Source organism: Papaver somniferum, chromosome 4, assembly GCF_003573695.1.
Source record: "Papaver somniferum cultivar HN1 chromosome 4, ASM357369v1, whole genome shotgun sequence".
In the NCBI taxonomy this organism is placed as follows: Eukaryota; Viridiplantae; Streptophyta; class Magnoliopsida; order Ranunculales; family Papaveraceae; genus Papaver; species Papaver somniferum.
In genome coordinates, this window is record NC_039361.1 from 21,991,065 (window position 1) to 22,006,542 (window position 15,478).

Here is a 15,478-nt window from a genome sequence, read left to right on the forward strand (position 1 = left end):
GTACCGGGTTTTTTACCTGAAAAATATTACAAAATATAATACAACATTTCCATAAGTTCAATGTTCAGCAATCCAAAATAAGTTCAGGTTGCATACATATTTAAGTTGAACATTTTGCATAACTTCAAAACAACAATCCAAAATAAGTTCATAAGTTCAGTTTGCTAAAAACTAAAAACAACATTTCCACTACCATATAAGTCTGTCTACGACAAGTCGACAAGAAATGAAATGCGATCATTGCAAACGAAAATGGATGGCTGCACAGCCTGCACTTGCATGTTGCAATCCTAGGCCACAAATCTGCACTTTCCCCTCCAATAAGGCCATTGATTGGATAGGACAACCTCAACCTGTGTGTATTACAAGTTTACAACCAGTTCAAAACAAATAGAGCAAATACATAAGAAGTTCATAACTACAGTTGAATTTGTGCAGATTGAATATTTTCAGTCCATTCATTTCCATACATTACATATTCTCATACACACCCCAATACTTATTGTACTTGGCAAACATACAGTATACAGACATACTGACATACAAACTCAATATTATCAACAAATCCAAGTTAGGAAATACCTCCAGTGAGACATACACATAGTGATACTGTCATACATACTCATACAAGAAAGATACAACTAATTGCAAAACCATTCATAGAATCACAGTTAATCAGTTATCACTTATCACACAGTAGTACAGAGTACAATCAATCTATGTATTCATTATAACATATTAACATGTATTGCTCAATCAATATGAATTCTCAAACCCTAAATTGATCTCAAACTCTCAATCAATGTCAAACCCTAAATCATTTACATCAACAAGGTTAATCTCATAAGATAGATTGCTCAATCAGAAGAACAAGAATAAGTAAAGACTGTAAAGTACCTTGGAAACAAAAAGGTTTAGATTGAATCTGATAGACGAAGAAAAAATTGGTATCCTTGGCAGTCACCACTTAACCTGCGTGAGTATAAACACTAGGGTTAGTTGATTAGTCAAGCGATAGCTACTTAAAATGGTTTACAATTCCTAGGGTTTCCTTTTGTTGAAACAGAAAGGAAATCGAAAAGATTACCTGATTGATTGATATCTACTAACTAGTAAGACTTGAATCACTTGATGATGATCGTGAATTGGTGATTTCCTGATTGATTGGTGAGGGTAGCCGTAGTTACTCAGAGATGAAGAGGCTGCTCTTCATAGCTTCACTGCTTCAGAGAGAAAAAAAAAAACGAAGAAGAAAGAAAACTGAGAGTGAGAGAGTTACCAGAGTTAGCGATTAGTATTAGGGTTATCTATATTGGACGGATAGGATTAAAACTAGTTAGGATCTTAACGGCTGAAATTAAACGGTACATATGGGCCGGTTCCTACCGGTACTCCCCCTAGAACCGGTGTATGTACCGGTCTAGACCGGTTCTCAACTTCCAGTACCGGTGTCTGTACCGGCTAGACCGGTTCCGGTCCGGTACCGGTTCGGTATTTCCGGTTCCACTCCGGTCCAGGTCCTCCCAACCGGTTCTTGTGCAGCCCTAATTATAATTCAATTGAGATTAAATTATTTCCATGAGATGATTTTTATTTGATCAATTCTCTATAAACAGTAGACTCATTTGATCACACGATTGTGACTCAATATCAATATCTTTGTAGTATCCTGATCTTATTCGATTGTTGATATATCACTTGAACAAGATAGATATAAATCACAAAGTTCTCTTCGTCTCAACTTTGTTATTCCGCAACTTGTTAGGTGAATGATAATCTAGATTCTCTTCGGGTTGCATAAGTACGGATTTTGAGGATAGCCAGACTTTTTCAAGTTGCTATCAATTTCCATCACCTTGATCTTACAGTTTATTTGATCATTCGTTTTCGACCGTAATCAGGAAATCAATTATAGACTTAATTTGTGGGAAGCATATTTGGTTCAATGTCTTCAATTGAGTTGAAACAACTCTTAGATGGTGTGACGTCATCTAAGGGAATCAACTGCGCAGAGTCCTGCTGGGATTCAAGAGGCGTAAGAAGCGCGACTGTACCTTAATCGGTGGATTTCCTTTTAGGGCACAGCTACATTCCTTACTGAAGTTAATTGGTAGTAGGCTAGTGTCTGTAGCGGCTTAATACAGTTTGGTGTTCAATCTGGACTAGGCCCTGAGGTTTTTCTTCATATGTGGTTTCCTCGTTAACAAATTTTTTGGTGTTTGTGTTATTTCTTTTTCCGCATTATATTGTTTATCTTTATAATTGAAATATCGCAGGTTGTGCGTTGATCAATCACAGTAGATAAGTCCGACTTAGTTTATTTGATAAGACTTGATTGATCCTTGGACATTGGTCTTTGGTACCGTCCAAGAACTCTCTTTGTAATTAGGTTCACGGATTCAATTATGTAAATTTTCTAATCACAATAGTGAGAGAGATATAACTCTAGACACTTTCCTTGATTGAGTTTTAACTCTCGGAGTTGTGTTGAGGTTGTCCATACAGATTTCCTACGAAAAAGTTGGTGGTGTATTTTGGTACCCCAAGTGTTTTCATTCTGTGTTATCTCATTGTTCAGATCAAACTTTTGAGAGTTAAATATCTATACTGCAACAAGATAGAGAATTATCTATGCTTTTCAAGTATAAGTTACAACAAGAGTTTCAGTTCAGGTACATTAAGTACTGTGTCAATGCACTTATTTTCTTATGATAATAAGATAGTGAGTTAAGATACATAAGTGTAAGATATTGATTTAAGCAAATTCAAAAATAGTTTATGCCTTTGAGAAGCAGGTCTACAGTTAGACACATATTTTATCATGCAGAAAATATTCTTATCAAGATCGGCAGGTATGCCTCTAAGAGTTACTATGGACTCGAATTTGTGAGGATTGTTTATTGAGTGACATGAACCTGCAAGTTCAGAGATCGAGATCGAGATCAATATATATATATATATATATATTTTAACTACACTCATAATTGTATATTAGATAATCATTACAAGATAAATGTAGGTAGAGATATGGAGATACTTAGCTTTGTGTCTTAACTGTGGGAAAGAAACTACTTACAACACTTAGATTTTCAGCAGCTCGTGGCCTTGATTATATGGGTTATTCATAGCAACATATTCTTAGATATAAACTTAAGCTTTAAATTACAGATAAACAGTTTTGGAAACAGTCATCTCATAGGTGACGTAGAGATAAGATAGAAGCCGCCTCATAAGTAAATCATTTAAGATTCATATCAGCTCATAGATGACTGGCAAATATTATATATAATTCAGCTTAGCCATATCAGCTCATTGATCATAACAACCAAGACCAACCCAACATTAAATGGGAGAGCAGAGAAGTCAGAACGGTCAATTTGTCATCTTGTAAAGTCTGACGAGACAGATGGCGAGAAGGTATTCGACGAAGGTCAGAGCGAAAGCGACTGTACAATAAAAGACCAGCTCAGCGAGATGGATAAACGAAAATCATAACAACGAAGACCAACCCCTCAGCAAATGAACACAACGAAGACTCTCATCAAATGAAGCGAGTAAATGTTATGAGCTGTCATCCACCATTATAATCTGTCTATATAAAGGAGTGAGAACAGTGTAAAGAGAGAGAGATCTGAGAGTCGAGTATAGACATAGAGAGAGATTTCTTCACTATAAGAAAATTTGTGTAACACTGTGATCTTGTACTCAACACCATACATAGTGAAATCACCCCCGTGGATGTAGGTTCTAACACTGAACCACGTAAATCTCTTGTGTCCTGCAATCTTTACTTATTCGCCTTATAGTTTTGATATCTCACTTATACACTTAAATGATGCCTTTGACTTAGCTCTATGATTGATCTTTGGATGTATTGTAGGTTTTTCTGCAGTTACAAGTTTAAACATGAAATACAAAAATTTAACTAAATTTAAGACGGGATGAAACCAGTTTCATACTAGTTTAACAAATTCAACAATTAATCCATTTGAATCTAACATACCATGAAATCAGTTTCAACTAGTTTTAAAATCTAACAAACGATGAGATCAGAATCATAGTAGTTTTAAAATCTAACAAACGATGAAATCGGGATCATACTAGTTTTAAGCATGGATGAAAATAAATTTCACCAAATCTAAATCAAAATGAAACCAGTTTCATACTAGTTAAACATCGGTGGAAACACATTTAACCGGCTAAAACAGGATGATACTAATCTCATATTAGTTTAAACATGAACGAAAACAAATTCAGGTCAAATGCATCCTAGCAATTTATTGAAGATTTTTTTTCTTTTCGTAGTTTAAGTTAGGATGCATCCAGTTTCATCCTAGCTATTTTTCGAATAATTTTTATCTCAGTTTGAGCCATGATGCTTCCAGTTTCATCCTAGTTATATTTTTTGAAGAACAAAAACGTTACCATATATCAAGGAAGGATCTTATTTTGTAGATCATCTAAAACCCTTTTCGAAAATATAAATTTTATTAAAATCGGATATATGTTTTGGAAGTTGTGGATTTTTTTGTGATTTGTTTTTAAATTGGAGAGAGAGAAAAAATAAATAAAGGTAAGGGACATAATTATCTTGGATTTTTTGGTATCAGTTTCACCCATAACTAATATTTCACTAGTGGAAAATGGAAGTTAAACCACTGTCAGGACAAGAAGTAACATTGATAAAAACGACTGTGTTCATCAGCTCTAATATATGAGTGGTTTTTCTCGAAACAACTGTGTCTGAGATTCGTTGAACCCTTTAGAAAAACTACTTTCTTTAACAGTCCATCGGTACTACTGACACACACAGCAGTATATATTGGTCATACTTTATAAAAAAAATTATATTGATTCAGCTGACCCAAAGCTGATTCAGCTGAATTTAAACTAAAAGCTGAATCATAATTAATGATTCAACTGAACCTAAAACAAAAAGCTGAATCCCAATTAAATTATAACAACTTCAAACTGATAATGACTTTAAAACTCAAGTTGTATTGAAAAGTGTATTCAATTTACAATATCAACTATCTAAATTACTGCAAGTTCCAAGTCTGAAAAACTTCAACACTAAGTTGGAAAAGCTTAACCTATATTCGGATATTTCTATTACAAGCATAAGAACCAGATCAAAGATTCAACACTAAGTTGAAGGTAAGACTTCACCATCTATGCCTTCATTTTCTGAAAACTATCTCCAACCAGGTCCATTACTCCAGCCCTAAGCTGCAAACAAAACCAAGACTATAGCAATTAACAACAGAAAAAAAGAGGAAACGAGACAAGGAACAGCACGGCCTACAACTGCACATACAAGTACTCAAATTGAAATTGAAAGACATGAACTGCAACTACTTTTCATATGCAAAATATCTCATCCATAACTCAGGAAGAAATTAAGATGTTGAACCAAAACATACAAAGTGAATTGATAGAGTTCTTAAGAGAAAGTCCACAAACTTCATCAATTGAGATCCTTACCCAGCAGACTGGCCAGTTCACACTCTGTATGGAGGTCCATAGCTGCATCCATTACCTTTTCTATGATCAAACTTTCACTCCACCTGCAAAAAATTCAAACAAAATGAATTGAAACATAGTACTTATACATAAAAGATTCAACCATGCGAAGAAAATATGAGAACTTGTTGGATAATTGACAACCGTGTCTTGTTCTGGTCTAATTTAAAGGCGTGCTGTGAAAATTCTTTGAATTTTAAAAATTGAAGAAGGTTGTGAACCATGCAATCAACGATCAAGCTAGAAACCAACAAAAATATGGACTTAGCTGCCCAACTGGTCAATAACAAAGTTCTAACAGCAGAGTCCTTAAAAATTCTTGAAGTTCAATATCAGTACCATTGTATCTGTGTTGCCAGCAGACACAAGCACTAAACCGATTCTGATTGGTCCACAAGAGCTCAAGACTTGTTGAAAATTGAAGGAACCGGAAATGTACAAGTGTTGAAGGAAGCAAAAATTCTCAACACGACCACCAATTCACAACCAACGGATTACGTAAAAAGCAACAAGTCATTTACTTAAAGCAAGGCAGATAAATGCAAAGTGAATATCCTATCCGTTGAGATTAAACAATTTCTTCTCGGTATCATAATATAAAACCTACATATAAGAGATCTCTATAGCACGAACAATATAGATTTAAACAATGCAGCAACGGTTCTAAGCAGCTTACACAAGCCATATTAAGTACAAAACTACACTTTAAACCTTCAACTCACATACATTTGCATATAGTCTTTTAACATATGCAACCTAATCATTATAAATCATGCTGGAATGAAGAGGAAAAGCAATATAAATCAGGTTTCTTCTTGCTGGGATCAAGAAGAATTTCAAACGCAACAGCTAGAATCTCTTGTGATATTCATATTAAGCTATCACAGATTCACTATCATTCATAAAAACCAAACAAAATACAAATTCATATGCCATACCAGAATCATATGAAAAAATCAGATAGCTACATCACAGTGTTTATCAAAAAGTCCCCAATTGCAGTTTATTCAGCAAAAAATTTAATTTAAAACTAAATACATGCCCAAACACAAACATCAAAGACTTGGTCCGAAATAACATTTAGACATTATTAACCTTTTAGATTCATCTTAAACCTGAATACAAACATCAATTACTGATAATACAAACATAATTCCTTAACTTGAACACAAGTACCTCAAAGTAGAACATGAAGTTGCATAAAAATATCAAAACCCAAATTCAACAAAAGGAACATAGAAAAGAAAATAATTCAAATGTAAAAGCATCACGATTACACACCAAACGAAAATCAAAGAAAAGAATAAAAAAATAGATCTCAAAATTGAAATCCCTAAAAAAAAATAATCAAGCAAATACAATTTTGTTTAACAATTAGCATCTTAAGAGAAACTCTTTCACATAATAAAAATAAAATTTGAGAACTTCAGCAACACCAACAGATCCATAATTGCGAAGTAACACCAATAAAATCGAATCTAAGTGATGGAGATGTTATACCTGAAAATAAATCCACCTGAAGGTCTTCTACGTACAAAAACGAAACAAAAATTAAATTAAAAACCCAACATTCAAAAAATTAGAGAAAAATAACTGATATTGTGAACCCACGGGGTTACCTGAAGAAGATTGAAAACGGAAAAAAAAAAGAGGTTCCGAAGAAATGGGTTTTGAAAAAAAACGGTTGATTGATATGGAGAGAAATAATGGTTTTGAATCATTTGCTAGTTAGGATTTGCTTCTATCGGATCATGGCGATTTATGTCTTGATTTCTTTTTTCTTCTAAACTGGATCTCTGAATTGAACTGGAGAAAGGAATTGTGATGATACAAAGGAAACAAATATAAAAGAGAAGATGGTAATATCTCGATAGAAACGAGGTTTCATCAACACCGTCAAAATATTTCCTAATTTACATCTAACCCTTGGTTCTAAATCTGGGGCTATAGAAACTAGTTTCGCTCACATTTGTTTTTGTTTTTTTGGTATTTGTGCCACAGTAGTTGATATGCTCTATTAAATATGCTAATATTTATAAAGATACCACTAAAGTTACGACTGTGAGTGCAACAAGTTTAACTTTTTATTAACAAAACCACTCTTTCTCACAGCACACACAATTATACTGGCCCAGGGAAGTCATATCTTCAAAGCCCAGGAAGTGGTTAAAAACCCATTTTCCACTAGTGTTTACTTGTCCACTACAACCATATTTTAAAGATTCTTGGGCAATATACCCAATTTCTCTTTGTTTAGGGCTGTGAATCAACGAGATATCAAACTGTTCAAGTACAAAGCGCGTGCTTAAGTTATTGAAAGTAAACTAATGCAGAATTAGCAAATTGGAACACGACGATCAATATATAAGCACTCGATAAATTGGGAAAATAGTTAGAGTTATTCAAATTTGAACCTGGAAAAATAATAATAGCCAGCCGGTTTTTTGTTCTTTCGACTTAACTGACTCGTCTGGATCGTATTTTTTGAATCTGACTTAGTACGTCTAAATCTGACTCTTTTTGCATTTGAATAAAACTATAAAAAAAAAATTTTATTATTCCAATGGATACGTGTCCAATAAATCAAATACAAAATGATACCTGATTCAAATAGTTCCAAGCCAAACGAGCCGAATCAGATATCATTAAACAAAAAAGAAAATGTTCTGACATCCAACACGTCCCGAGTTAGCTGTAAAAATTGGAAGGCACTTTTTCGTTTATTATGCCGACTCAGGAGGAAGGCACCCTTTGTGATGTCCATATGGACCATATCAATATGTGACGAATGGTGCGACAAAAGGCCCATTCTCCTTATTTATTACTTACACCGCATCACACCAGCGGAATTAACAAGAAAGCTTCATCTCTCTTTTCAAATTTCATTTTCGATCTTTTTACTCTTTCCGCTTCCGCATACCAAATAAACCCCATTTTCCCTGATTTCTTCTCAAACCCTAACAACAGTTCCTGTCACTCTCTCTACAGATTCAAAGGGTGTGATGGATTTTTCCAAGTTTCTTCCTGAGGAAATGAAATTAGAGATATTAACTAGTCTGCCAACCGAAACAGTGCTCGACTGTACGCTAGTATCAAAAAAATGGAGAAGTCTTGTTGGTAATCCATCGTTTACCAAGATGCATGTTAATCAAGTTAATCATCCTGATAATGATTCTGGTGAGTTGAGTTTCTTTGTTTTAACTTGTGATCTCGAGGAGAATACGCCTGGTGAGTTCACAGTTAGTATTCCAAAATATCATTTCTTAGAATATAATGAGAAACATGAATCAACACTACCTATCGAGAGAATCAGAAGGATTCATTCCACCTTTCCGTTTATTTGTTTTGTTGGTTCGTTGAATGGTCTGATCTGTGTTACTGGAGAACAATATCATGAACCTGCTATTTGTATCTTTAACCCTGTCATTAAAGAATATGTCATGCTTCCAGAAATCAAACCAGACTATTCTGATATTAAGACTATTTGGTGGACAACCGGATTTGGTTATGTTTCTGAAACCAATGAGTACAAAGTGGTAAGAATATATAGGACGATGACCAAGGTTGTTCAAGTCTGCATATACACGCTTGGCCGTGGTAATGGATGGAGATACATTGGAGATTTCGATCCTTCTTTCCGCCCATATCATTCAAGACCAGGTATTTTTGCCAATGTAGCTCTACATTGGATGGACGCTCATTTAGCAGTTATTGTGACTTTCGATTTGGCTGAGGAAAAGTTTTGCCAACATCTTTCACCACCTCCTTTGCCGCCAAATGTTAGTTGGTCTTTGAATAGAATAGGAGTATGTGGTGAGTTTTTGTTTTATGCTATTTATCTTGTTGTCGAAGGGAACAGTTATTATGAGATATGGCAACAAAAAAAGAAGAAAGATAATCATGGCATTAAAGAGGGTGAGGAACATTTGTCTTTGGGTTGGAGTAAAGTGTCTAGGGTTGACTATAACGAATTATTCACCGTTACGAAGAATGGCGGCGTTTTGACGTACATTGATAACCATCTCGACATTTATGACGCAAAAGCTTTAACCTCGAAAAGGCTTGTGGAATTTAAGGAACAGATTTTGAAAGTATTCCTTCACAAGAACACCTTAGTTTCGCTAAAAGTATTAGGGGAAGATGATACGAAGATAATGGACTCGATTGAAACTGAGGAGACAGAAAGCCATGATCAGCCTTTGGAGCAGCTGTAGGAGGATGGCATACCTGATTCTGTACTTATAAACTAAACTGGCCAGGTAATTTTCTTTAAGTGTCACTTTGAAATTAGATAGAGTAACATTTGTGTGAACCTAAATGATGCTGGCATTCTCTATAATGCTCTGTTAACTCTGCTTGTTGTTAATGACTTGACCTCATTCCAATGGGAGAATGAGATGTTACCTTTTTAGTGATTATTGTGTTGGTGCATGGGAGTCGAATAAGTAAATGCAGGCACAGTTGCGGAAAGTGAGAGCTAACCGAATAGTACGAGGGAATAAATTTACGTCTTAATTATCTCTTAATAAGATTATTTGATAAATGATCTTAGGAATCCAAATTTTTGTAAGTTTATTTACAAAAAAAAATTCTACTGGTCCAAATTCATTAGACATCACTAGCTCAGTTGCATAATTAGCCACCCACCACTAACCCAGTTACATTTGCTATTTCTTCCTAAAATACTAGCTTACAGTAATTTAAAATTATGTATCGTCAAACATGACTCACTTGGTCCTCATTTTCCTTCTTCGCATGACACCCTTTGTGTATATTCCTAAGCTAAAAGTCTGATAATTTGATGGGAATGCATTCCTCAAGGAACCCCTAGTAGGTATGAAGAGATTTGAAATGGTGATGTGGAGAATCAACATTTCTTGTTAGAAATTGCCTCATGTAAATCTATCTTATACGCTATACCAAGATTCTGATTCATGATTTGGTCATTTAAAGAAACATAGACCAGATGTAGTGGGTAATGTGCTGATTGGTAAAATGTAGTCATTACATGGTGTAGCTATTGGACTATCTACTGCATTGATGTATAATACCCTGCTCTTTGTAGTTCCGTTCTGGGAAATAATTGTGAAAAAGAGGCACTATTTACTCCTCACTTCTATTAAACTTACTGCTAGGAACACAAGTTTTAAAGTGTGCATGCAGTACCTTTCCCCATGGTTTACCAGCATCCTTCCTGATTGCAGATCCACTGTCTCCAATGTGTCAAGGGGAAGAAGATTTGAAGATAATGGAGTTGATTGAACCTGAGGTGACAGAAGCCATGATCAGCCTTTTCAACCAGTTGGCGGAGAATGAATGAGACCCTGTATACACTTATAAACTGGTCAGGTTATCTTCATTGATGTTGACATTTTCTTAGTGAGTTGCGTCGAGATTACTGTTTTTCTGTCTTTATATCATTTGTCCAACTTCATGGGAGTATTTTTCATAGTTTCGTACTTTAAACTATAGTAGTATTATATTGCTTCCCTAACTCTGCATCTTGGTAGTGCGTAGTTATTTATTGGTATGGTAGTTGCTTTCGTTGCTTATTTTTTTCACTTTGGTACTTATGGGAGTTATTTCGCTTATGCATGGGAGTCGAAATAAGTAAATGCAGGAACCAATGAGGAAAGTGAGGGCTTTCTAAGTAGTATGAGGGAATATATTTCATTCTTGCTACCTATCAGATAGATAATTGTGTGGAACCAAATGTAGTTTTTCATATTATTGTCTGTTGTTTTGGTATTGCATAGTAGTTTGGCTTAGGTAACTGCACTGAAGTTTGTCTTCTATCATCAATAAATTTCACAAGAAGGATAGAGTCTACTAGGCAGAGTTTTGTGTGATCACTAGCACAAAGTAGCACCTTGCATACTACCTTCAGGATTCAGAATACGAACAATTATTTGATTTGCAGACTATTTATAAAGTTACTAGCACACTTCGTTCCTACGTACGCAGTTGTATCAAGTTTTCAATTGTTAAACTTATATTCAGTTAGATTCCAAGTCGTGTCATTAATTAGCTACCACTAGCTCAGTTGCATTTGCTACCTCTTGGTGATCAGCCTTTACATATTTGCATCTACTGCTATGTCATATAATACCCTGCTCTTTGTAGTTTGCTTTCGAGACATATTTTGAACACGATGTGCTATTTAGTTCTCACCTCTTTTAAACTCACTACTAGGAACACAACTTGTCTAGGGTGTCTTTCATAATCACTTCAAGTGAGGTCTCCACAAGTTGCATGGCTTTTCCTCCAGTTTCAGCTTTTAACCCTTGCCCGGTGCCTAAATGACCTCAGAGCCATGTTGTCGCAATCGAACTTCCTTTCAAAGAAGTATCTGTGGATATCGTCATATACTGACACAAGTAACAGAATATTTTTCTGAACCATTATTGATGTCACGGTCCTTGTCTTGTAAAACTATTTGGAATGAACCCAACACCTTCTGCTTTCAACTCTTTAAACACTTTCCACTCTCGGGCATGTAGTGACTTTAAGCAAACCATGCTTGCGGGATTAGTATTAAATAAGGAAATAGTGTGGGGGATGAGATGCCTGGACATTGCTTTATACATTAACTGTTAATGCACGATTGTACTTTGGGACTACTTACTAATTAGCAAGTAGTCCCAAAGGTTGTAACCTTTGCAGATCAAGACCAGATTGAATCGTGATTCTAAAATAATTTAGCTGCTTTAAATTTCCTAGTTCGACAAGACTTTGGTCCATTCCGTACAAACAAACAATTCTCTCAGTGTTGGGTCCATTCCCACCACTTCCAAGGGCATCATCTTGTTGACGACAACTTGGAATCCACCGTCCATCCACAATTTCTCTACATCACGCAGCTCTCTAGACACTACCTTGCCAAGCTTGTACTCTCTAGACCATGCTTTATCGTTCTATTCATAGGCCATGTATGGAAAATCTTGCGCGCTCACTTGGGGCGCCAATTATGCGGCAACAAAACTTATCCGCGTGGAACTGTTATACCAAATAAATACCAATTCCTCCGGTTCTCATCACTAAATTCTCAAACCCTATCTAACAAGTGTTTCCGTCCCTCTCTCTAAATATCAAAAGGGTTCGATGAAGTATTTCAAGTTTCTTCCAGAGGAGATGAAATTAGAGATATTAAGTCGAGTACCGGGTCTTCATTGCAAATCAGTATGCAAAACTTGGAGAAATCTTCTTGGTCATCCATTATTCTCCAAGAGAAATCTTCTTGGTCATCCATTATTCTCCAAGAGAAATCCAAGATGCACTTCCCAAAACTTGGAGAAATCTTCTTGGTCATCCATTGTTCTCCAAGATGCACTTCCATCATCATAATCAAGGTGATAACGATTTGGTGAGTTGAGTTTTTTGGCTTTAACTTATGAGCTTGAGTATATATCTGGTGAATTTGCACCTGGTATTCCAAAATATCACTATTTTGAGTATAATGAGAAACATGAATCATCACCTATTGGGAGAATCAGAAGGGTTCACTCCACCCTTCCGTTTAATTGTTTTGTTGGTTCATGTAACGGTCTGATCTGTCTTGCTGGAGAACAACCTCATCATGGAACTTTTTGTATCTTTAACCCTGTCATTAAAGAATATGTCATGCTTCCAGAAATCAACACAGATTATTCTTATGTTGATGATGTTTTGTGGACGAGTGGATTTGGCTATGTTTCTGCAACCGCCGAGTACAAAGTGGTAAGAATATATAAGTTGAAGAACAAGTTTGTAGAAGTCTGCATATACACTTTGGGCGGTGGCAATGGATGGAGAAACCTTGGAAAGTTCGATCCTTCTTTCAGCCCGTCTGATTGGGAACAAGATGTTTTTGCCAATGGAGCTCTACATTGGATGGGCGACGAACTAGAAATAATTGTGACTTTCAATTTGGCTGAGGAAAAGTTTTGCCAACATCTTTCACCACCTCCTTTGCCACCAAACGGTTGTTGGTCTCTGAATAGAATAGGGGTTTTCGATGGGATTTTGTTTTTTGCTTCTTATGGCCGAGGAAACAAGTCTGATGACTTGTGGCTATTAAAAAAGAAGAATGGTAATGATGGCATCAAAGAGGGAGAGGAACATCTGTCTTTGGGTTGGAGTAAAGAGTTTAGGGTTGTTCACAGTACCAAATTGTTAGCTGTTACGAAGAGCGGCGGTATTTTAACATACATTGATTTGTTTCTCTACATTTGCAACCCAAAAACTTTAAAGTTGAAAAGGCTTTTTGATTTTAAGGAACGGATTTTGGTAGTATTCCCTCACAAGAACACCTTAGTTTCACTGAAAGAAATAGGGGAAGAAGATACAAAGATAATGGAGTCGATTATTGAGGAGACGGAAAGCCATGATCAGCCTTTGTTGCAGCTGTAGGAGGATGAGGTCCCTGATTACATACTTTAAACTAAACTGGCCAGGTAATCTCTGTTTGAGTTTCACTTTGAAATTGGATAGAGTGACGTTGATATCGTCTTGGTGAGCAATATATGCATGGAGACTACTTTTATACCATCTTTATGTCACCTACCAATTTTAAGGGAGAGTTGTTTTTTACTTTCTTATTCTAGGCTATAATGCTCTGTCTCTACTAAAACTCACGATTAGGAACTCAAAATTTCTAGGGTGCCTTACATAATCACTTCAAGTGAGATTTATACAAGTTGCATGGCTTTTTATATATACACTTTCAGCTTTTAATTCTTGCCTACGCCTAAATGACAACAGAGCCATGTTGCTGCTGCGATTGAGCTGCTTTTTTTAGCGTAATATCTGTGAATATCATCATATACTGCTTTCTATGACACTAGTAACAGAACATTTTTGTGTAACCATTATTGATGTCTCATTCCTTGTCTTTTAAAACCTTTTTATTTTCTCCATCTTCAACGAAAATAGAGATTTAGGTGAAAATCTGGAGCTCACACTGTTGTCCACTAGCAATGATTAATTCGGATGTTATAATCATCCATATATAAGCTCTCGAACCTGTTGTGACTTTATGCTAAGTTGCTAACAATGCAAATCCGTACAAACAAACAATTCAAGGTTTGAGTCCATGAAGGCCATCTCTTGGACAGGATCTGGTTGACGTCTATGCTCTATTGACAACAACTTGGAGTCCACAGTCCATCCACAACTTCTCTGCATCTGTATCACTCGGCTCTCCAAACACTGCCTTGTGAAGCTTGTACTTACTGTACCAGTTTTTTCGACCCCAACAACGAGAATGGCTTGTCCCTTACTCGTACCTGTTTTTTCTGGTGAAATCTTTCCGACTTCGTTTTCGTACTTGCAGTTTCAATTATATTGACATTGTGGTGAAAAGGTCAATATCTGAAGTCAAATTTTGTACAAATTCCTTAGAAAGTTCTTTACGAGACATCCAGTCTCTTGTTTGATTATTTTATTTTTTATACTGTATGTAATTAGGGATGAGTTTTTAGCATGCTAATGAGATTAGTTGATAAATATTTAATTAATCAAACGAGAGTGCCAAATTAATACTCTTAGAAGAACAAAAAAAATCAAACAAGAGTGTTAAATCAATTAAAATAACTTGAACAGAATGGCAGAACAGTGAAGAGTCTGAAGACCATCTGGATTAAAAGGTAAATGAAGAGGCCCAGGTCCTTAAAGTTGACGAGTCCTGTTATTAGGGGGAAAAAATGGATTTGAGGAGGGAAAAAATTATCCAAATTATGATCAATGTTTGGTCAAAGTAATATTCCAGGAAAATCCATAAATATTTAGAAAACACCAGCTTTGCCCTCATTAACTTAGCCTTTTATCTTCTTCGTCCAAAAATTCGTGAAAATAAGCGATTGATTAATGATTATCTCCGTTGTCGAATACTTATAAGTTATAAGTGTGTATGTTCACCATTTTGGAGAATTGAATTAGGATTAATCATGGGTGGAGGAGTAGCGATACGGAGAAGTAC

The 15,478-nt window shown here is 35.6% G+C and overlaps 1 protein-coding gene and 2 long non-coding RNA genes across 3 annotated transcripts; 2 read left to right on the forward strand and 1 right to left on the reverse strand.

The window, feature by feature from the left end:
- Window positions 1-4,972: 4,972 nt before the first annotated feature.
- Window positions 4,973-7,510, reverse strand: LOC113274919. Its single transcript, XR_003323318.1, has 4 exons — window positions 7,143-7,510; window positions 7,024-7,047; window positions 5,485-5,567; window positions 4,973-5,229 (listed from the first exon to the last, which is right to left on the reverse strand). It is a non-coding gene; the product is annotated as an uncharacterized LOC113274919 (long non-coding RNA).
- A 1,861-nt stretch (window positions 7,511-9,371) lies between these two features.
- On the forward strand, window positions 9,372-11,017 carry LOC113273606. Its single transcript, XR_003322509.1, has 2 exons — window positions 9,372-9,782; window positions 10,728-11,017. It is a non-coding gene; the product is annotated as an uncharacterized LOC113273606 (long non-coding RNA).
- A 2,126-nt stretch (window positions 11,018-13,143) lies between these two features.
- On the forward strand, window positions 13,144-13,911 carry LOC113272159 (F-box/kelch-repeat protein At3g06240-like). The gene has a single exon (XM_026522050.1). It carries the CDS (start codon window positions 13,144-13,146, stop codon window positions 13,909-13,911), a length of 768 nt encoding a protein of 255 aa, XP_026377835.1.
- The last annotated feature ends 1,567 nt before the right edge of the window (window positions 13,912-15,478 follow it).

Bases quoted from the DNA above. Each gene is read 5' to 3' on its own strand.
- LOC113272159 (XM_026522050.1), top strand. From the start codon at position 13,144: ATGCTTCCAGAAATCAACACAGATTATTCTTATGTTGATGATGTTTTG.